This window comes from Branchiostoma floridae, chromosome 17 (assembly GCF_000003815.2).
Source record: "Branchiostoma floridae strain S238N-H82 chromosome 17, Bfl_VNyyK, whole genome shotgun sequence".
Taxonomy (NCBI): domain Eukaryota; kingdom Metazoa; phylum Chordata; class Leptocardii; order Amphioxiformes; family Branchiostomatidae; genus Branchiostoma; species Branchiostoma floridae.
In genome coordinates, this window is record NC_049995.1 from 8,226,920 (window position 1) to 8,248,307 (window position 21,388).

The following is a 21,388-nucleotide window of genomic DNA, read 5'->3' on the forward strand; positions in this document are numbered from 1 at the left end:
TTATTCAAGTTACAGTATTGGCAAATTCTTTGTTCCAGAGGAATGTGGTTATGTCGGCCTTCTGGCTTATAATGAATCATACTGGTAAACAGCTTCATAGCGGGCTTCAAGTTTATTAATAGTCAAAAAGATAATGGTTCTTTGGACCAGATAAAGCCCAGGTTATCAATAAGTTTGGTTATCAAAAAGTTTGTTGTTATTTTGTGGGCCATTCTGCTTTTCAACGCCTGGCTCTATAGTACAAAAATTGCTTGTATTTGCAAGATACTCCAGGACCCCAAATTTTACATATCAATACCCTCCGTGTTGGCAAACTTTCCTGGTTGATTTTGAAGAGTAGAAGGCCTGTGGTATATATTTTGATGTGATACTGATAGCCATTCTGGAATGGTAGCTTTATTCTGGCTATCAGTATCAGCCTTCAAACCCATCATCAGGAACTTTTTGTCTGAAACCAAGATAAAAGCCCCTTGCTTAAACAAGAGACCTAAGGTAGCCAAGACAAGAGTAAAAGATTACCAATTGAAATGAATTGAAAGGCAAATAGTAAAAAATTATATCTATTCCAAGGTTGCTGTAAAACCTAGGTTAGGTCAGTGAGATCAGAGAATTCTAAACTCCTTGGTGATCTACAAGGTAGTTAAACCTCTTTGGGTAAACTTTAGTCTTCTATGCAGTGTTAAATACTGACCTGTTCTATACACCAGTGGAGGCACTGAATAAGGCAGCTACCATTCACTTCAGTCTCTAATTACCTGTCATTATAAATCAATACACGCATTGTTGTTGCTGGCTTTAAACACCTTCATGTAGGTGCAAAGGAGATTATATAATGACTTCTCTAAAGATAGGTGAGAAAGGGGAGGGGAGGTGATAATATCACACTCTTGTGATAAAAAGGCCTTTGTCCCAATCTCAAGGATTTTAGAGCATGTAAAGAGTTCCAGATGAGGACAGGGTGTTGTTCTGATTGATCAATGTTCTGTGATCTGATCTGATCTGGTGACGGTTGATTATTATTTTCTATTGGGCACTTAGAACTTCATTAAACACAGCTGTCCAGTAGGTATCAAAAACCTAATAAATAAGATTCATTTAGCACCAGTGTTTAATGAATTTCTAGGTGTCCACGCACCCGGCTCGGGACACTTCTAATATTGTGTTACAGTGTCATAACTAACATAAAATATGACTGGTGAATGCCACCTGGCTATATGCTAATAAAGGATCAATGTTTTACCCTGAGGGGTGCATCATGAGATAAAGCCGCCAGTGGTTGGTTTCTATAACCCAAACACCAGCTATCAGCATGGCAAACAAGGTGGTTCATGTCATCTACTTTTCCACCAACTGAATGTATCATTTGATTTACTACAGTTTAGAATTCAGTAAATAGTTACTGGAAGTTCCGAAAATAATTTCATCAGGTTGGCACTGATAATAGGATAAAGGTTTTTACACAACATGTAACTAAAAGTACTGTACTTTCATTGTACAGTACTTTTCTTATGGACTCCAATGATTATCCTATTAGGGCACCCTACCCTTACAGTACATGTGCAATTTACAATAATTGAATTTATACTTTTAAGGGAAGCTTAGGCCTGTCATGAAATTTATGAATTTTGTGTTTATGTTCCTGACTTGCACCTACATGTACAATCAAATTGGCTTAGAATAAGTTAGATACTAATAAACCCTAAGTGGTGATGTTAAAGAATTAAAGAAAAAAATGAAAGAAGTAACCATGCCCAAGCTTCTGTACTTCTGAAAAATATGAGTAGCCACTGAAGGAAATGCATTTTCTTGAAGTGAAGTTCATTCATAGGTCAGTTATTTCTAATGCCAGGCATCTCCAGCAACAGTCAATAAAACTAGGAAAACAAAACAATAAAAAATGCCTCCATTATATATCTGTTTTATATACATAGTTAAAGTCAAGTCTGAAACATCTAATGAAATCTAATGCATTGTTTAACAGTTTCAAAACAAAATTAAATGCATAAAGAATGCTTCCTGTCATTGTCAAGGCCATTCCTGCAGAAATTCCTGCAGGAAACATTCTTCCTGCAGGAATTTACCTTTCTCCTGCAGGAATTTCTGCAGGAATGCCTGCAGCATTCCTGCAGGAAAAATGCTTCCTGCAGGAATTCCTGCAGGAAAAATGCTTCCTGCAGGAATTCCTGCAGGAATTCCTGCAGGAAGAAAATTTTCAAAATGAATATTCATGAAAGTTATTATCATATTTCACAACACTGTACATCATACTTGTCAATCATATGTAAAGACTTTGCACCAAGTGCTTTTATATTGAAAATATTAGCACATTTCAAAATGGGAAAAACGAAATTCCAATCTTAAGATGGAGCTTCTTATTTGTAGTACCTAATGCTAGTTCACCTTTATCGGTGGGGTGACCTATATCTGTTGTTTAAAAAAACGGTACATAGGGATAAGTCGACGGACTGTGGCTCTAAATTACAATACATACATGTATTTTCAAAATATTGCAGTTTAAAACCACAGTCGGTCGCTCCCTAAATACAGTGTTTTTAAACGCAGCGGATATAGGTTATCCCACGAATAAAGGTGAACTAGCGTTATATATTTTGCGTCATCTTCATTTCTTGTTTGTGTATAGCTTTTGTCTGCATATAGGTCGCCAAGGTATTGCAGCAGAGATTACAAAATTTGAAGGCTAATTTGTAAATGTGTAAATGTAATTGAGTTCAATGTTGTTGGTGTATGAATAATTCAGCACCAAGGGAAGCACCTGAGTGTATGAACATCAGAGTAACTCTAAGAATAGTGGTGCCAGAATGAATGCATTTCAGCACCAGGGACAGGGGTTTAAGACTGAGTGTTGTATTTGATTCAATGTCCTTTTCTTCCAGTCCACCAAGCCCCCAGCAAAGCTAAACCTTCTGACTTGCCAAGTGAAACTGACTCCAGAGGACAAAAAGTGCTTTGACCTCATTTCCTGTAAGTTTGCATTATGACCAGGTCACCTATTTTCTGTTGTTAGACCTAATGACTGCTTAATGTTAGGCTATTGATACTGTTTCTCAAAGATATTTTAGGCATGATTTTGCTGTTGTGTTTCCCTGGTATATTTCATTGACAACATGTAAATGTACTTGCTGAAACATAATACTTGTGCTTGGTGCTTGAAATTCTTTAAACAGCCTTTTAAGACAAGTAGCAGTAAATAAGACAAGTCACTGATTTTGACTTGCATTGGTTGGTCCACCCAGACAATAGAACATACCACTTCCAAGCAGAGGATGAAGACGACATGTTACAGTGAGTATGATTTTGAGTCTATTATCTAGTAATTAAATGTTTTGCTGCTTTTTTGGTCTCCACTTAGGGAAAAGTTTTGATTTCCACTTAGGGAAAAGTGTGTTGTCAGCCAAGAGGTATACAATTCCACATATACATTTTTGTATAGGTGGTAGCCAAACACAGTCCTAGGCTGGCTTCACTCCTCTGACAGCTTTTGATACTCTCTTATGCTACCGTAGGATCTGCTTGGAGATGAGGTAAAGGAATGAGGTCTGCCATCTCTCACATTTTTATCCTTTTTTTTCTAGATGGATGTCGGTGTTATCAAACAGTAAGGAGGAGGCCCTGAACAACGCGTTTGGTGAGAACAAAACCAGCCAGTCTTCTGAGGAGAACAGCGTGGCAGAACTGAGACAGAACATCATCTCTGAAGTGAAGAGAATGCCGGGCAACGGGCAGTGCTGTGACTGCAATGCTGCAGGTATGGTGAAATATACACTGTTATTCTTAAAACGTATGTGGTGGATTTGTAGTCACCGTGGTTTTGCGATGGTTTGAACAAGGAGTTAGAGAGGCAATATATGGAAGAATGTACATGAGTCCCTTTCTCAACAGGAAAGTAGGCTTATGTGCGAACTTTCTGGACCTTGCCTTCTGGCCCCATCAAAATAATGTTAGCTGCTTTACTTAGAGTAACTTTGATAACAGGATCTTTGACTTTTTAGCATACAACCTTGTCTTGACTTGGTTTTCTAGTGAATCATCTTAATAACCTCTTCAATATATGAATTCATTGTCAATGCTATTCAGTTCCTGGTAGTATCAAGAATATCTTTTAGTGCAAATGTTGTTAAAAATTCTTTCAGCACCAAGGACAGGGACTTTTCAATCAATTACTCAACTTGGCATTTTTAGACTTTTTTTTCAGCCGTTACGCAGTGTAAGTCTCCTGTTGATTGATGAGGCATTGCAGTTAAGAGGAAAGTGCTTAGTTTGTGTAACACAAACTTTCAAAGCCGGTCGGATGTTGGACGGGCTACTATAAGCGAGGTTTGATCAGGCTAGAAAGAGTTGAAACATTCTCACTGCTTCAGCGCCACCTACATTGGCTATAAGTAGCAAAGAGAAATAGATCCAGTCATTTTACCCTGTTGATGTTGTCTGTTAGACACAGAAACGTTGGAAGTCAGTGGGTACAAATTTGGTTGTGTTGGAAGAACTTTACTATAAGAGTTAAAACACTTTGCAAATCGTCTATGCTTCATCCATTTTTTTTTCTTCCAGACCCCACCTGGCTGTCTACCAACCTGGGAGTGCTGCTGTGTATAGAGTGTTCAGGAGTCCACCGAGCTCTGGGAGTTCACATCTCCAGAACACAGTCCTTAGAACTGGACGTCTTAAACACTTCAGAATTACTGGTAAGTGGTCTGCGTGCAGTGCACCTTTAAGACAATTTCAATCTCCAGAACTGAATAAAAATCAGAGACTTCTTCCGGAGACATGGATAACTCTTTTTCAGTGTGACTAGTAAGAAAAGGGATAGATGTCACTCAAAACCTCACTCTTTTTCAGCATTACAAGTAACACTGAAGAAGAGTGATGGATGTCACTTGAAACGTCCGGCAGTAATTTCCGATTTTCATCAAGTTATAGAGATTGAATTTCTTTTGCCATAAAACATTGTCTAACCTTCATAAACGCTCATTGTATCTATAAGTTTGCATTATTTTACCTGTCTAAGTCATCACATATGTGAACCAGTATTTTGACTTTTGTAGCTACAGTTAATTGTTTGGACTGCAAACACTGAACAGGTTTAGATTGAATAGTAATAAAAGATTTTAGTACAAATGCTGTTAAGAACTGTGTTTCAGCACCAAGGACAGGGACAGTTTAATCAGTGATAGAGTCATGCTATTGCAGTTTATGACGAGAGTTTCGCAGTTAAACCCACATTGGTGACTACCTGACCAATGTACCGTATATTCTCGAATAAAGTACGCACTTTTTTAACTTTTCAAAATTGAAAAGGTGCTACAAGTTGTTGCCAAAGTTGGGGTGCGTACTTTATTTGAGGTTACTGCACAGATAAATGGTAAGAAAAGCCTAAAATAAAGCAAGGTGGAGCTACACTTCTAGTAATGTTTCAAAACATACACATTGTTGTTGTCTTGAAGTTGTCTAAACATGGAACAAAGAAATTGTCTTAACATGATTTACATATTAACAGTGGCATTTGCATACAATCCTTTTGAGTTAGTGACTTTGACTTGTACAACTGGTTTTGCCTGATTTCTTCTACCAGTTCTCAGTGATTTTTATAATTTGCAGCAGGCTATTCATAAGTTTATAGAGACAATGACAGTGTAAACCCAGGTTATTTTATGCAAAATGACCTGGGGAAAACATCATAAATTCGAATTTATTTAGTTAAAGGTCTGTTCAAAACTGGTGGAGAAGGGGTGCGTACTTTATTTGAGTTTTTCCATTTTACCTTTCAGTCCCAAAGATCTGTCTAAGACTTGTCCAAAATCAGGGGTGCGTACTTTAATTGGGGTGCGTACTTTATTCGAGAATATACGGTAGCCATGTTTTGGTGGTCCCTTGGATAGTTTTAGATAATTTTACCAATGTACTCTGTCTATTTTGGCTTCCTGTTTGCTATCAGAGATACAGTGACATCTTGATTTTCACTGTGCAATGAAATTGAGATGCAACAAACTAGAATGTACAGTATTTCTTAAGAAAGGTGAAAAATGTCATTGGAAAAAAAGGTTATCACAATTGTGTCAATATGTATCTTACATATATGTAATGCTAAGCTTTGATTTTTTTTAAATGTGAAAAAGTGTCCATTGCTATATTTCATGCTGTTAAGTGCAAAATACTACACAGCCTAAAACTCCTTGCACAATGCATACTTATGGATAGATTAAACAAATATGTGTATTCCTCCCCCCAGCTTGCCAGAACTGTGGGTAACATGGGGTTCAACGACATTATGGAATCTCGACTCGACCCCTCCCAGAAACCCACGGCCAACAGCACCATGTAAGTACATATTCCCAATATTTGCAAGTTTTAGAAAGAGAGACTGTTCTTCTACATGTATGTTAGATAAGAACCCAGAACCTATTAAACCAAAACAGACCTCCAGTTTGATATAGGAACAGCATACAGGTATCATTTTCAGAAAAGATGTTTTGTGACATAAACAGAAACAATCAGCCACAGCTACAGTGAATAGTCAGATACATCCTTGCACGGATGCATGATTTGGTCATGACAGTATAAAATGCTCTTCCTTAGAATCTTTAGTATTCTAACATATTTATTTACATACTATGATTAAAGTAGTGAAAGGAACTGTTAGCTTAGATATCTCTTCTCAAACAAGCATGCTCACAGAAAGCACTATGCAACATTGTATTTATGTCACAGATTGTCTGCCAAACCTGGGAATAAAGTGGGGCACACTGCATGCTTTCTTCAATATGCTGTTGTGTATGTACATGTGCAGGTACTGCATGGATGTTGTAGGTTTTAGAGTTTTAGGGAGTAACTTCCCAACTGCTTGTTGTTCATATGTCTTTCAACCCATCCATGCAGAAGTATACAATGTTATGTATATAGTATTTGAAATGTAGACTAACATTGGTTTGTCATGGTAGAATTGTTTGTTGTTCGCTTGTGTTTCTACTTGTTTGTGTACCTCTGTGTTTTCCAGTCTTCTCGTGGTCTTTGGGTTCCCTTTTCTTGGCCTTTTAATCCTTAAAATAATTTCCAGAAAGAACTTGCTAATTATTTTGTGAAATTTCATTAACTTGAATTTTGTCTTCAAAAAATTATTACTCTGCAAAAGGATAGTCATGTAATTCTAATTTTTTTTAAAGCTATCAGTCTTTATGTTACATACATTTGTACATCTGCCAAATTTTCATTACGTTATTCAATGTAAATTAATATGCATTGTTTTGTTTCCCTTCTTTGTGTACATTTTAACTGCTTTGAGGGCATATTTATATTACCTCGCTCATACCATTTTTTTTGTAGGGAAGGGAAGGTTGTTGGTTATACTATAGTGCATAACCCAACCTACTCTTTTCCTACATGAATTCTGTTTGCATTTCAAGTCACAATTTGATTTTATGTTAATTTTTTTTAATTAATTATCCCTGTTGACCCCTGTATTTGATCAATGGCATGACCCACCCATTCACCTGGCCTGTACCATGTCATGTAGTAGGGGTGTTAAGGTTGTGCATTAGAAAGTTTTTATTTTGAGTTTATTAATGATGTTGACACCCCCGTGTTTGATGAATGGCACGTCCCACCCACTCACCTGGCCTGTACCATGTGGTGTAGCAGGGGTGTTAAGGTTGCTGCTGCCTACTAACCCACTGGTCCCCATGCAGGGAGGAGCGGCGGGAATTTATCCAGGACAAATACGTCCACCACAAATTTGCCACTGAGATGTCCCTGCACGATTTGTGCTCGGTTATTCAACAATGGCCGTCGGAAACCGACGCGTCTGAGGGGTATTACATTACAACGTTTCCATGCTTGAGTCCCGAGATGATTGACTTTTTTTTTTCGTTTTGCGTCCTAGGTGTATAGTTGTGGATGTGCAAGCCAGTGCAACTGACTTAATGCATGCGTGTGACTGATGTTTTGCAAGCTGTTTGTATTTGTTACGTATATGATTAAACCATGTTGTGTTTTACAGATTATTCTATGTTTTTATGGGCAGCACTGTACTACAAGATGTTACATTTACTCAGGACAAAATTCACACGTTGAAAACTGTAGAATCCGAGTCGTAAGAAGCTGTTTTACCGTTGCACAGATATTGTTTGTTGCACAGAAATTGGTGTATAATGGTTTATACAAATGTCTTGCACAATGTGTGTAAAAACTATGTAGTTACTAGTATGTGCTGCCCATTCTTTTCAGTTATCCTGTTACAAAGCATCAAAAGGCATCGCATTTTATATAATCTGTTAAGTTTTAAACCACAATGCATGGGGATGATCAGTACGTTCGTGGCCTCATCCAGAAATAGGGTGCACAACTCAAATTTTAGGACATAATCATATTGCAATGCTTATATCAATAACCACGAAGATATTGTCAACATGTTTTTTGAGAATTCCTTTCGTATTTCAATTGGAAAAAAGTGGGTATCTGACTTTCAGTGGACCATTGGGTTGTACATCATATTTCTGGGTGAGTCACTAGAATAAGGTTCACAACACTGTGAGGCTGAAAACTTATTGATCACCTCTCATACAAACTTGTACCCTTTAGTAGTTGTAGAGATTTTGGAATTTCAGCCACTGATGTCTCTTGTACCAGGGTATCTGAACATTCTTCCCACCAAATTTGTTAACTACAGTTAGCATGCCTTGATTCCCATGTGCCTGTGAATACTACTGTACTAATTTTCTTTTTTATCCCTAAGTTCTGTCTTTGACTAATTCTTGACTTGTTCTCTGCTCCCAACTGCTTGTACCTGACCAAGCTACTGTGTATAAAGCTATCGTTTCAAAATCTTTTATTCTGTTATCAAAATTGTTGACAAAGAACTTGGCTGGTTATAGTTCAAGATTCTCATAGAGTGTTAAATGCCTTTGTGTTCCTTTCTTTTTCAATTTTGGGAAAGTAACTTGGAAAGAATATATTGTAACAGACATTTTGCTTCATAACTTTGGAGAAAATTTGTCAAACTTTGCCAAATTGAAGCACTTCTCTTCCCACATTACTGAGTTTCTTTTTCTTTCTTTAAGGACAAGTAGATTCTTCTAGATTTCTAACTGCCAATTCCCTCAAAATCTCAAGTTTTCTATATATTCTGCCCTTTGACTACAAAAAGAAATGTTTAACTATTTGCAGCTGAAGATGCTTTTTGACTTTTTGGTGGCTTTCAGACCAGGCTGTTTGGAGAGAGAACTACATAATAACAGTCGTCGTTTGAGCACCTGTCACACATAGCCAATCATGGCCTCCCAACCATGTTTTGGGCAAGGTCATTTAGGAGTCAGCCAGCGAGGTAGCCTACTAGTCTTTAAAATCTGCTGTCTATAATTTTGAAAGATGGGTGTCAAGAAAGTCATAATCATTCTTCTTGGATGTTGATCAGAGAAGCAAACTTGAGCAAAAATATCATTCGTCCTTCCGTCTGACAGAATTTTGCCGCTGGGACCGAAAAAATTTGCCCGTTCAGTCCTGTGTGACGCACAAAATCGACATGTCAAGACACTAATTGAACCAAGCTGAGTCTACCAGCAAAATTTGCCCCTACAAATGAAAAAAATCATCATTTTAGGGGGTCTAGATATCAAAATTTTCCCGGAGAGCATGCCCCCTGACCCCTTTAGGATCACCTCACCTTCGACAGGATTTCCATTCAAAATCTAGGGGATGGAAAAACTTCAGGCTGGCTAGAACACTGGGCTATACTAACACCGGGAAGTGGTTGGGAGCAAAGTCGTGGCATGGTCCCAAATGTGTGACAGGGGCTTTAAGTCCATTCTGTACATTTGTGTTTTCAATAATCCCCATCTTGACTCCCCCAGGGAAGAAAGGAAGGAGTTTATCCACGAGAAGTACGTCCAGCACAAGTTCCCCATCAAGACATGCTCAGATAACGAGATGATGCTACAGGACCTGTGTCAGGCCGTCCTGTCACGGGACATCTTCGCTCTACTCCAGGTGTTCGCTGAGGGGGTGGACATGACAGCACCTCTTCCTGGTTATGTAAGTTTTTATGATTCTACTTTTTGCACAGACAAGGACAATGTAGCACTGTACTGTTGGTTAAGTTGATGACTTATTTTAATTTTGTCTCATACAAAGAACAACAGGCTTGATAAGGTAAAAGGTAGACCGGTGCCATGGCCTTTTTGAGCCGTAGGTTGTTTTCGACCATGTTATGGACATGTTAATTGGAAGGCTGAGCCCAAATCTTGTAAAGTGTCCTTCCCAAAGGAAGGAGACATATTACTGTAAATGCAGAAACTTTCGCGTTGGTTTAATATTTGCGGTTTTCATGGCGGCCGCTTCAACCCGAATTTAAAACCACCGTGAACATTTTTCCTTAACAGTAAGAGATTACAGTGCATGGTGTTACCGCAAAATTAAAACCACTGCGAAAAGTGCATTTTCCCGCTACTGCTAAATTAAATCTCCGCGAACTTAAATGCATTTACAGTCCAATAATTGCAAAATTATTTGGACATAATACAAGAGCAAGAAGGCATTAAACAAAACAGGAATGAAGAATATCACTGATGACTAAACAGCAATAATCACTTTGTTTTCTTTACATTCTCTATTATATATGTAGAATGTATTGTGTAGTCAGTACATTGTATCTTCATGATAGATTGCAGTACCTCCTGCAGAAGCTAAGTGGCACTGCAAAATGGTGCCCTCAGAGTCAGACTGCTAAGAAAAACTGTTACAATAACATGGAGATACATGACTTTGAACAAAAACCATCCCTGTGCACCTTTGATAGTATTTCTCAAGCCGTAATTTTTCCCATTAGGCAACAATTAGTTTTGATTAAAAGAAAAATATAGATTACTGACTTGGGGATTTCCAATAGATGCTTAAAAATAATTCAGGTTTCTTGGATTTGGTCTTAATGGTTGCTTACCAAAGCATATGAGTTCCCCATTGTATGTTGCTGTTTTCCTCTTGTGAAGTTTCACCAAACCATGATAGTTGTTTGACAAGTAAATCAGTTACATGAACCAACTTACATGTAGATCACAACTGTCTCCAATAGATTTGCTTTACTTGTTGGGACAGCAAATTTCAATAGCCTGTCCAAAAAAATTGACCTCCACGGTATGAAATCAATGATTAAAAGCATTTCCTAAACCATCAATTGCCAGTATCAATATAATGAAAATTAACAGTAACTCTCAAATAATGAGTGGAACGGAAAGAAGTTAAAGCCTGAGACAGCCCTGTTATAGATCCATCAACATCTACCTCAGATGTATGTATATTTAAGCTGTCCTTTTGCATAAGTTTCTTGTACTATTCATATGATACTCATCAAGTTCCTGAAAAGGAATTTTTGGAGATGGAGACAAACTAGATTTTGTGGATGTCATGTCTCAAAGTTGTTATCCATGGCAGATAAGTTTGCCCAGCATATGGTAGCCATCTTCAGGTGCGGTAGTGTCTCCGAACCGTAGCTGCTTCACTGGCAGGTCATCCTTGCGTGTCAGGAACCCAGAATCCTCGCGCCACACATTGTCGTTGATGTTGCAGTTACAGGGATAGTTAGACTTATCACAGGTTCCTATAGGCCAAAAAATTCACTTATTATCTGTGTCATGGAAATCATTGTTATTTGTCCTTCGACCATTATAGCCATGGTTATATCTCGCATAGTCCCTTGCCGCAGGCGACCCCCTCCGAGCAATTAGTAGATCTTCCCCGGAAGTAAAAGAGAGAGCACCTCCCACTTCCGTCCCGAGTGTACCCATGATTCCCTTCATCTTTGTTTCTTGCTCTGAGTCTGAACGCACTTATTATCTTGTCATGGACAGTATTGTTATTTGTGATACTCTGATTAGTGTATCGTTATAGTAAACTTTGTTTAGCAGAAAACAACATGAAGGTTTACTTGACTGTAAGATCATCTGTGACGGTAGTTAACATAATGATACAAATTTTAAGACTTTATATCCGTACACAAAATAAAGCTCTTACCAACAAGCTTTTCATCAGTCCTCTGATCCTTCTCAAGTTGTAATGACCAAAAACCTAAGTCACACTTCCGGAACGACCACTGGCTCTACGTCACCATCAGAAATGACGACTTATTGCAATCCCTTACAACATGTCCAAACTGACAGGCCGACCCTAGCTGGAATCGAATTCCAGCCCACAGAACTTTGATGCAGATGGCCAAGCATTGGAGTTGCGTCACCACTTGGTTAATGACAAAACATCCATGTATATACAGAGAGTTAATATACTAACCATATACTCACACTCACACAGTAAGCATGCAATGATGAAACATAATTATGTGATACTTGTACTGACCTGTCAGCTTACAGTCACACTCAAAGCTGCCAGGGGATGCCCCGCCCCAATACTCGGTCTCCCTACAGTCCCATGTCACCCACCAGGCATAGGGCAGGCCCTTGTTAGCATCCCGGAGAGTAGAACCCTTGCACTCGTACTGAAATAAGTAGTAGAGATTCTTATTATCTTCACAAAAATGTCCAATCTGTCTGTCTGAACGCACTGACTCAAGAATGCCTGGATAGATGGTCTTGATGCTTGAGACCTTGAAATGATTAGATTTTGGGCCCTCTATAGTGGTGCAGCAGAATTGCAGCACTTTTGATATCTCGTGTTCAGGGCAAGCTATGGTCCTTTAGTGGATCTCTTGGGAACTGCAGGGGGCATTCAGTTTCAGTTGCAGACTTTGAAACAGAAGTCAAGAAGGGATGAAGGAAGTTTCATGATTTTTTACCCTTAGGTAACTTTGATGAAGACCAGCTAATGGTAATGGTGCAAATTAGGACTTGTGTAGAAAAGCTGAAGCACTCATTGACATACTATCACATAGTGAAAGAGGGAGGCAATATGTTTTTACCAGTTTGCTGTCTGAGTGTCATTTATCTTCATTGAATTTTAAAAATAGCTGGATAGCCCCATTTGTCTCAATGTTTTTCAATGGTGTCCAGTCTACACATTTTCAATGCAATGTATATCACATATTAAGATTCGTTCATTTTCACAGTTAATTTTTCATAGTTCATTTTTATACAGATTGTCATAAGATATATGGTTTTGGAAACGGTTAGACGTTTCAACTGGAATCCACCAGTTTTTGTCAGTGACACTGAAGTGATCTGGAAGAAACAGGTCTCACAATACAACATTTCCTATTGGACAGCTAAAATTGTCTCCACTAATAGTTAGGGTGTAAAAGACCAGCTTCTTCCAGATCACTTCAGTGTCACTGACGAAAACTGGTGGATTCCAGTTGAAACGTCCAACTTACTTAGACTTAGCAGCTCCCACGTCGTGCGGCACATGAGGCAGTTAGAGTATTTCAGCACAATCCGACCGTTTCCAAAACCATATCAAGTTGCTTGAGTAGCTATTTTTTGGAGTAGACTTAGTTATTACCCGTACGAACTGCTTGCATGACTCAGAGGCGTCGATCAGAGCTCTAAGCTGGTCCATGGAGGCCTCGTATGTTATGGTTCGCTTGTAGGAACCAGGATTTTCGTATCCTTGCACGTGTGTACGGGTCTCGCTGTCATGTCCGATGATCGTCACTCCTAAAGAGATGGTCAGAAAGACATTTTAAAGGGCCTAATAGTCCAAGGGAGTGAATTTTTTTGGCTGTCTGCATATCTGTGTTTCTGCATTTTTCAATGTACAAAATGTGTCAGTGTTGCATGTGCTGATATACAGATTAAACCTTTAGAAGAAAAACAAGACAGTGATGTTACTTTTTACCTGCTCATTGCCAGTTTTTCTTTCGTACTTAATAGAGAAATGAGAATATAAAAAGTGTTAGTTGAATGACTGTGTGGGTATTCCTAAGCTTAAAGCCTAATTGTAGACTGCTTTTCTCAAATCCAGAGCTGTCTCCATCCTGGGATGGAAATTTGCCTGTTGATACAGACAAAAATTTCACCTTGTCTGTCCATAAAACTCAGCTTTATGACATAGAATAGAAGAAATATTTGTAAGCTGAAAGTGACATGACTGGTTTAACAATGAAATTGAACAACCTGGTCTCCACTACAATGGATGGGATGGAAAAAAATCTAAAGCACAGTGACGGATTTAAAATGGAAATTGAACAGCATGGTCTCCCAAACATCGAATGGGACAGAAACAAATTCAAAGCTGGAGACAGTCCTGCTCAAATCCAAGCTCAGTTGTACAGTACCTGCACCATCTTCTGCTGTCATGTTGCAGTAGACTTTAAACCCAGTAACACCAAAGTAAGGCCCATCTGGGTCAAACAATGGTGTAGGTTCCAGCCTTGGTCTCTCCCTTCTGTCGTATTTCAGAGCAGGTACGTGGTAGGGCTGGTACAGGGAAAATACAGGGAACAATACACTATGTACATTGTGTTTTACACTGTAGCTTACTGTTGTCATCAAAAAAGCATGGTTGACAACCTATGTTTCAATGTACAATGTAGCCCTAATGTAGTGTTAAACATTGTTGATACAGCTTATTGATGACATTTTATGTATCAGAAATGTCCCCAAGCTAAATCTCCTTACAGTCGTGTCCTTGAAAATTTCAAAAATTATAAAAAAATTGAAAAAATTATAAAAGGGACAAACTAAAAGGGGGCTGTTATACAGAGTTGGTCACTGGTACAGGTTTGCCAATATTCCATCATACATGTAAAAGTGATGCTGTCATCCCAGACTACTGTATGATACCTTGATGCTGTCACTAATGTCCCTGTCCTTGGTGCTGAAATAGTTCTTCACAACATTTTCGCCCAAAATGCAATAACTGAATAACATTAACAGTTCATAGATGGAAATTGTGTAATAAGGTGACAGCAATTGATTTTTTTTATTCTCAGATTTTTTTAATATATTGAATATAGTTTGGCAATATTGAAAATAGTTTGCAAAAAGTCTGTACCAAAGATAAGGGCATATGGCCCTCATGAATGAAAAATTCTACGGCATTACTACTCGCTTCATAGTGATTTACTTCCTAAATGAAAACTTTTTAAATGGGAAATGTGGTAAATTTTCACTTCGGAAAAAATAGGAGAGGGCGATTCCGAGAACCAGTTCAATAAATTGGTGTGACCCAAGGGAAAAAAAGAGTTACTCACCTGGTAGGTTTCCAGCACTGTCAAAGTTACATTCTGCCTCAGTCGGTTTCTTTCCATACCCTGGTCCGTCACTGTCTATCACATACAGGCCTGTCTCACGGCAGCCCAGCTTCCACAGTTGGTAACAGGACAGCACCCCTGTGCATTGGAAAAGGACAAGGCAATTAGAGTTGACAGACTTCACCCCCTTACCTATACTGCTTTGCTATATCCTTCTGTTTAAGAGATAAAAATCGCATCTTTGGGAGTGTATGGCAATGGGACATTTTGTATATTGATAATTGTAGATACACAATTGCAGATAGATAGATAGAGACAGACATTAGCTAACAACAAGAAGTCTGGATATTTGAATAAAACATATTTAAGTTATACAGTGTAGTATACAGAGTAAGTGTATACCATAAAAAACATTATGTGGTGATCTATAACAGTTAGTCATCAATTGTAAGTTAAAGTCCATTGTTACATTTTTTACAATGAAATAACCAGGAAAAGGTTTTGGGAAATTTGGAGTGAAATTTTCAAACATGAAGGAAAATAACCTGACCTGGCAAGCGATGCCCGTCAGCACAAGGGTCCACAGTAGCCTGCCTCCCCTCCTTCTTTAGTTTAGTCAGTTCATCATCCAGCTGTTGCACCTATTTTAATATCAATGTCCATGTTAATTAACTGTCGTGCAAAATAGCCATTAACTTAAGACAACTCTGGATTATGATTTAGGCCATATTGGTGGATGGCATCTGCCCGCACATCAATTTTTAACCGTATCCAAAAAACTTTGGTCAAACTTTTTTTTTATTTGCATGCTCACTTCAGTTTTGGGGTTCCCAGAGGATGTCATCCACAGAACAACTAGCTATATTATAAGTATAAATATAAAACACTGCATTTTCTAAATTACTTTTGTCTTTTCTTTCAACTTGGTGACCAGAGCATTTCATGAACATATATTCAGCAAAGAAGAAGAGTGAACTTTGGTAATGTGATGAAGACATTATGCACCTTGGTGCTGAGTTCTTGATTCTGCAGTTGAAGTTCCCCCACTTGTTCAGTAAGGCCCTGTGTCACGTCTCGTAGCCTCTGTGCCACGTCTCGTAGCCCCTGTGCTTCTTTTTCCTGCTCTGTTTTGCAAGATGGAGGTGGAAGCACAAATGAGAAGTTGCACTGTCCATCCTCACTGTAGCTGCTTTGTAGACATACCTAGTCGGAAATGTAATAAGTAAGCCATTAGTAGATCATAAACTAAGATTGTGAAAGTCCAGAGATTTATATACGTTGAAGTACTGTTACATTTGTGTAAATCAAATGCATTTAAGTTCCGGGGATTTAATTCCGCGGTAGCGGGAAAAAGGACTGTTCGCGGTGGTTTTCAGTTAGTGGTAGCACCATGCACTGTAGACTCTTACTGTCATGGAAAAATGTTGGCGGTGGTTTTAAGTTTGTGGTGAAGTGTCCACCGCAAAAATGGCGAACATTTCCACGAATATTTCCACATTTACAGCAGTTGCCAGCAGTTTTTTGGGCCTCTCTTGTTGTTGGCCTGAGTGTCAATGAAAACTTGTATACTGTATTCTTAGCAACAAGTTTTATGTTGTAGTTTTGGGGAGTCCAGCCAGTGTCTGCTGCCAGGAACAAAGGGGTGGTATTACGACATACGGTTGAAAGTTATTAGCATATTAACTGTCAGATCTGTTTGAAAACTTTTCTCCACTACTTGTCAACAAAATGCTGTGAAACGACACAAAATGACACATAAGCGTGCTGCAAGGCTAAAGAAACCATACCATATTTTTTACAACATTGGGTTTGAAGGAAGAAATATTCAAACCAGGGTTGAAAATTCAAAATGTTTGCCAGATTTCCTGTTCCTTTGAATTCGATGTAGACATACATGACATTGTACACTTTTTCCTACACAGTCTTGCTCTCTACCTTTGTCTGGATTACTGAATGTCAACATCATTGCTATTTGGTGTCTTGCCTTTCAGAAGCTATTTAGTGTCTTGATATCAAATAAGAGCTGTTATCCTCATTCAACGGTAGAGAATAAGGGCATTTGTTTTGGCACAGATTAGTCCCTGTCAAATTTGTATTTCTTTTCCAATAGTTATGAGCTTTCTGTTGGCATTTGTGGGTCTATAAAATATAACTTGTAATCATGGCACCTTCTTTGCGATGGGAGAGACTAGAATTACTTGCACAGTCACCACCAGCAAGAAGGGTATAATCTCTCAGTGCCCCAATGTTTCCCTTCCAAGCTGGGCTCATTGGGTCTGTGGTCTTTACTTCACATTATTTCTGTTTAGAGAAAGCTTACAAATATACTTTTTATGTGCAACCAAAATAAAACACTTTATCTAGCTGTAACTACTTGAACTCTACAGTGTACGTATTAGCCCTGCTCCAGCACCCATGTTCACTGTATGAGAGCCTGTTGCAGACTGAACCCGGTAGTTTACGTTAGCCGAATTTATTGGGTGATTTTATAGTACCACCTTGGTCTTTAAGTTAAGACATAAAACTACAACATCACATGATGTACAAATGGTACACATTGCTATGTTGCAAAGCAAGCAAAATCAGTATTGAATTTGATAAACTGTTACAGATAAACATCTTGGCAAATACTTCTACCTGTAGGCAATTTGTACTATTAATATTCTTTCACCTCTAACTTTAAGTCACTGGTTTCTCTCTTACCTGTTGTGTGTTGTGTCCAAAGCTGAGAGTAATTGCAATTGAAATAGCAAAAAGTGCCACGTACAGAGCAGTGGTTGCACCCATGGTGGCAGACACTTACAGTCTTTAATTTAGAGGAGGTCACAAATCATGTGGGGGGGGGAGTATAGCTACGTAATATGTACACAAGAATTTTAGAAGTTTATAACAAAGCCAGTGTAGCAGAAGGACAAAATGTTGCAAGAAAACTTTATTTTTTAATTGATGTAAGCAGTTCATAGGGAAGAAAATAGGTAACTAGGACCTGTAATTGTGATATGGTCCCCCCCCCCCCAGTGAAGTGTTGTGTCTGACTCTAAAGTCTATTGTTTCTGACATTTTAAGGTTAAGGTACAAAGTACTTAATTTAGTTATTTGCACATAGTATTACATAGTTTATTACTTCTTGTTTGCAGTTGGGCATCACACTCTGTAGTATTAGCAAAAATAACATTTATTTTGTAATATTTATCCAAATTAATACATAATCTTATGATATGTAAAATAGTCAACAACAATATTCTAAGTTCATGTCCATAAGAACTATAATTGCAAGTCAACATTTGGTAGAAAATACAGCATATTTCAACCATCTCCCCTTCCTAAGCACTGCAACCCTTTCTGGTAGCGTGTACATTTGTATGTCAGGTGAGTGACACACCGGAATCGAACTCACAGCTTCTAGTGCCAGAGGCTGGGCTATGCATTCCATCAGCAGCCTTGTCACAAACTTTTAGAGTAGGGGGCTAATATATGAAAGTAGCAGGCAAGGCGCATAGCGGCTTGCGGCGAGCCACGAAGTGGCGAGTGGGGGGTGGGTACGGGAGTGGGGTGTCCCCCCTTCCCGTAGGGGGGGTCTGGGGGGCCTGGGAAAATTTTTGAATTTAGACCCCTAAATATGGTTTGGGGGTGTATTTTGGGTAACTTTTATTGTTATCTTTAAACTTTGAATTAACAAAAAAATCCTGAATTTCAAAAAAATTTGGCATAGGTTCCCCGCTATGACCCCTAACCGGGGGCCAACTATCAGAAAACTGCCAGAGGTTTATCAAAACAAATTGCTGGGGGATTTTGTAACTGGGAGCACTGGATTTAAACTTTTATTTTTTTAAATTCTACCCCAAAGTAGCCGGCTGGAAAAATGTAAGTAGGTGGCTAAAATCGCCGCCTGCCGCCTTGTTTTGACAAGGCTGCATCAGATCTATTAGTCTATGAAATAGCTGCATGGGTTCTACATTTGTATATTAACATAATATTATAACTAAATAAACAGCAGCAACTCTTGGCATAGCTACATGTGTACTAACCAGGCTTAATGTGTACTTTGTATTTCATTCACCAGGACCAGGGTGAGACAGCCCTGCACCTTGCCATGATGCAGGAGGATGGAACATCTCTACATGTGGTTGACTTCCTGGTACAGAACAGGTAAGAGCATGAACACTGTTCTTTCTTGAATTGTTTTCATCCTTCTATCTCAAGTATGTGCCATAAATACTATTCTTGGGTATTCATACTAAAAATGCTCAAACATTTGTCAGCCTGATTTTATTTGACTCTTGAAGTGTGATGTTTTCAGCATCAATAACATGTTTTCTCAGACTTCGTTGTTTCTCTTTGTGACCTTGAAAGTTTGAACTTTATCCTATCCTGTCTGCCATTTGCTAAGGTTATTAAACAAACGTTTCCATTATGACAATTTTGTAAACTGTGACCGTATTGCGCCTGCGCGAAAAGTATAGACATGCTAATCTCCCGGTTTACTAAAGGTCCGCATTTAAGAAAGTGTGTGCATATATAAGGGTAAAACTCTGTGTACGTTTTACATGAAGCCATGTCTCTAACATATACTGTGTAACAAGCGGGATTTCAATGCAACGTTAAAAAAACAACCAGTGTTCGCGCAGGCGCAGTATGTTCTACCGACGTGTTGTGACCAAACAAACTCAGGAAAGAGACACTGAACCACTCCATATTTGACCTACAACATGACCTTTGCCCCCCTCCCGCAGCAATAACCTTGATGTGAAGACAAAGGCAGGGAACACTCCGCTGCACATCTGTGCTCTACATGACCAGACAGAGTGCATGAAGCTGCTCCTCAGGAGCAAACCCAAACTCGACATTGGTGAGCAGACATCTTAACTATGTATAGAAAGTTGATAATCCTAAATATTCATATTAATGCTAGCCTGGATACCAGACCACAGCCTGATCTCAATAGTTATAATCTATCGTTTATCAGGGTCTAACTCGGGGGCTGCTGTAAAATTTCATTGGGGGCATGTTGGCCCTAGAGCTGGGGAGTTGGGCTGTATGGCCCCTGGAAACAGTCTGGCATCCTGGCTATATTGATGCTAGTTCACCTTTATCCACGTGGTATGTGTGTTTCATATAGTAATAGATACCTCCTTCCTTTGCAGATAATAATGACGGTGAATCAGCCCTGGCTGTGTCAGTGAGAAAACAGCACCGGGTTTGTCAGGAGATGGTGAGTTCTTATGTTGTTTGCAATAGCAAAACCTGTATTGGTTTTGTAAAAGGCAAGTTACTGGGAATGGAAACATCATCCTACAGTTTTGTAGAAAATGTTAACGGCAGTTCACCTTTATCCACACGGTAACCTATATCCGTTGTATTGAAAAACAGGGTATCAAGTCCACAAATGTTGGTATCAAACTGAAATATTTGAAAATATTACAATCTGAAACTACCTTCCGTCGTCTTGATGTCCCTAAATACACTGCGTTTCAATACAACGGATAAAGGTTGCCGACGGATTAAGGTGAACCTACGTTAACACATTAAAAAAACAGTGCAAAATTAATGAGTTGTTGTTTATGTTTCAGTTGGAGCAGGCATCTCAAGGGAAGCTGACCCTGTGTGAGAACATCAACATGGACTGGGCGCTGTCGCAGGACTATGAGGATGGACACCTCGACTTCAGCGATGATGAACTGGACGAGAAAGACAGAGTAAGTGTTTAGTTTAGAGACGTACTTAATATGGATAAATTGAGCAGCATCCAAGTCCAAGGCATTTAGTTTCAAACAATCTAGTACTGTAACATATATCTGGTCTAATATTTTTGGATGACAGGTAGCATTTGGGGGTGGGAAGAAGTGGTATGAATTTGGGTTCCCTTGCAGCTTGTTTGAACTGAAGGGGTGTTTTTGTTGGAAACTTTGGAAGTAGATAACATCAAAATGACAAATAACTCCATTGTGAAGGATGAATGGACTATTTGTATATTTTGGTATGTTGGCAGCCTTGGTGAAGATGCAACTTTCATTGATTAATTGCACCAAGTACCAATTACTCAAGCATCTTTGACTGTTTCCAAAATAATATCCAGTTGCTTGAGTAGTTGCTATTTGACATATCTTATTACCTTCATCTACATATATTTGTTAAATGATTTTTACCTTGACAAGTTGTAAGTGTACAATAAAGGGTTAATGCCCCGCCCCGAGGTGTATATGGTGAGATAATCCCTGGTCAGGTGGGATAACCACCGAATAA

General features: G+C 38.8%; 2 protein-coding genes across 19 annotated transcripts in view; one reads left to right on the forward strand and one right to left on the reverse strand.

Moving 5' to 3' along the window:
* Positions 1-21,388, forward strand: part of LOC118404139 (arf-GAP with SH3 domain, ANK repeat and PH domain-containing protein 2-like) — a 74,093-nt gene that overhangs the window by 39,740 nt on the left and 12,965 nt on the right. For 17 of the 18 annotated variants that reach the window (XM_035803137.1, XM_035803136.1, XM_035803148.1 and 14 more), the window contains 11 exons: positions 2,895-2,982; positions 3,255-3,303; positions 3,594-3,766; positions 4,570-4,703; positions 6,248-6,336; positions 7,701-7,823; positions 9,861-10,041; positions 19,209-19,294; positions 19,879-19,994; positions 20,290-20,357; positions 20,716-20,841. In XM_035803137.1, the coding sequence (XP_035659030.1) occupies positions 2,895-2,982; positions 3,255-3,303; positions 3,594-3,766; positions 4,570-4,703; positions 6,248-6,336; positions 7,701-7,823; positions 9,861-10,041; positions 19,209-19,294; positions 19,879-19,994; positions 20,290-20,357; positions 20,716-20,841 (1,233 nt within the window). The remainder of the gene's footprint in view (positions 1-2,894; positions 2,983-3,254; positions 3,304-3,593; positions 3,767-4,569; positions 4,704-6,247; positions 6,337-7,700; positions 7,824-9,860; positions 10,042-19,208; positions 19,295-19,878; positions 19,995-20,289; positions 20,358-20,715; positions 20,842-21,388) is intronic. The other variant, XM_035803153.1, reaches the window with a different exon arrangement.
* On the reverse strand, positions 10,422-14,412 carry LOC118404141 (neurexin-4-like). Its single transcript, XM_035803155.1, has 4 exons — positions 14,228-14,412; positions 13,453-13,607; positions 12,355-12,493; positions 10,422-11,602 (listed from the first exon to the last, which is right to left on the reverse strand). The coding sequence occupies exons 1-4, from the start codon at positions 14,247-14,249 to the stop codon at positions 11,424-11,426; spliced, it is 495 nt and encodes a 164-aa protein (XP_035659048.1). The 5' UTR covers positions 14,250-14,412; the 3' UTR covers positions 10,422-11,423.

Bases quoted from the DNA above. Each gene is read 5' to 3' on its own strand.
- LOC118404141 (XM_035803155.1), bottom strand. From the start codon at position 14,249: ATGACAGCAGAAGATGGTGCAG. The intron at 13,608-14,227 runs GTACTGTACAAC...CCATCTCTTTAG, and splicing joins GACAGCAGAAGATGGTGCAG to GAGTGACGATCATCGGACAT. The intron at 11,603-12,354 runs GTCAGTACAAGT...TTTGGCCTATAG, and splicing joins GTGTGACTGTAAGCTGACAG to GAACCTGTGATAAGTCTAAC.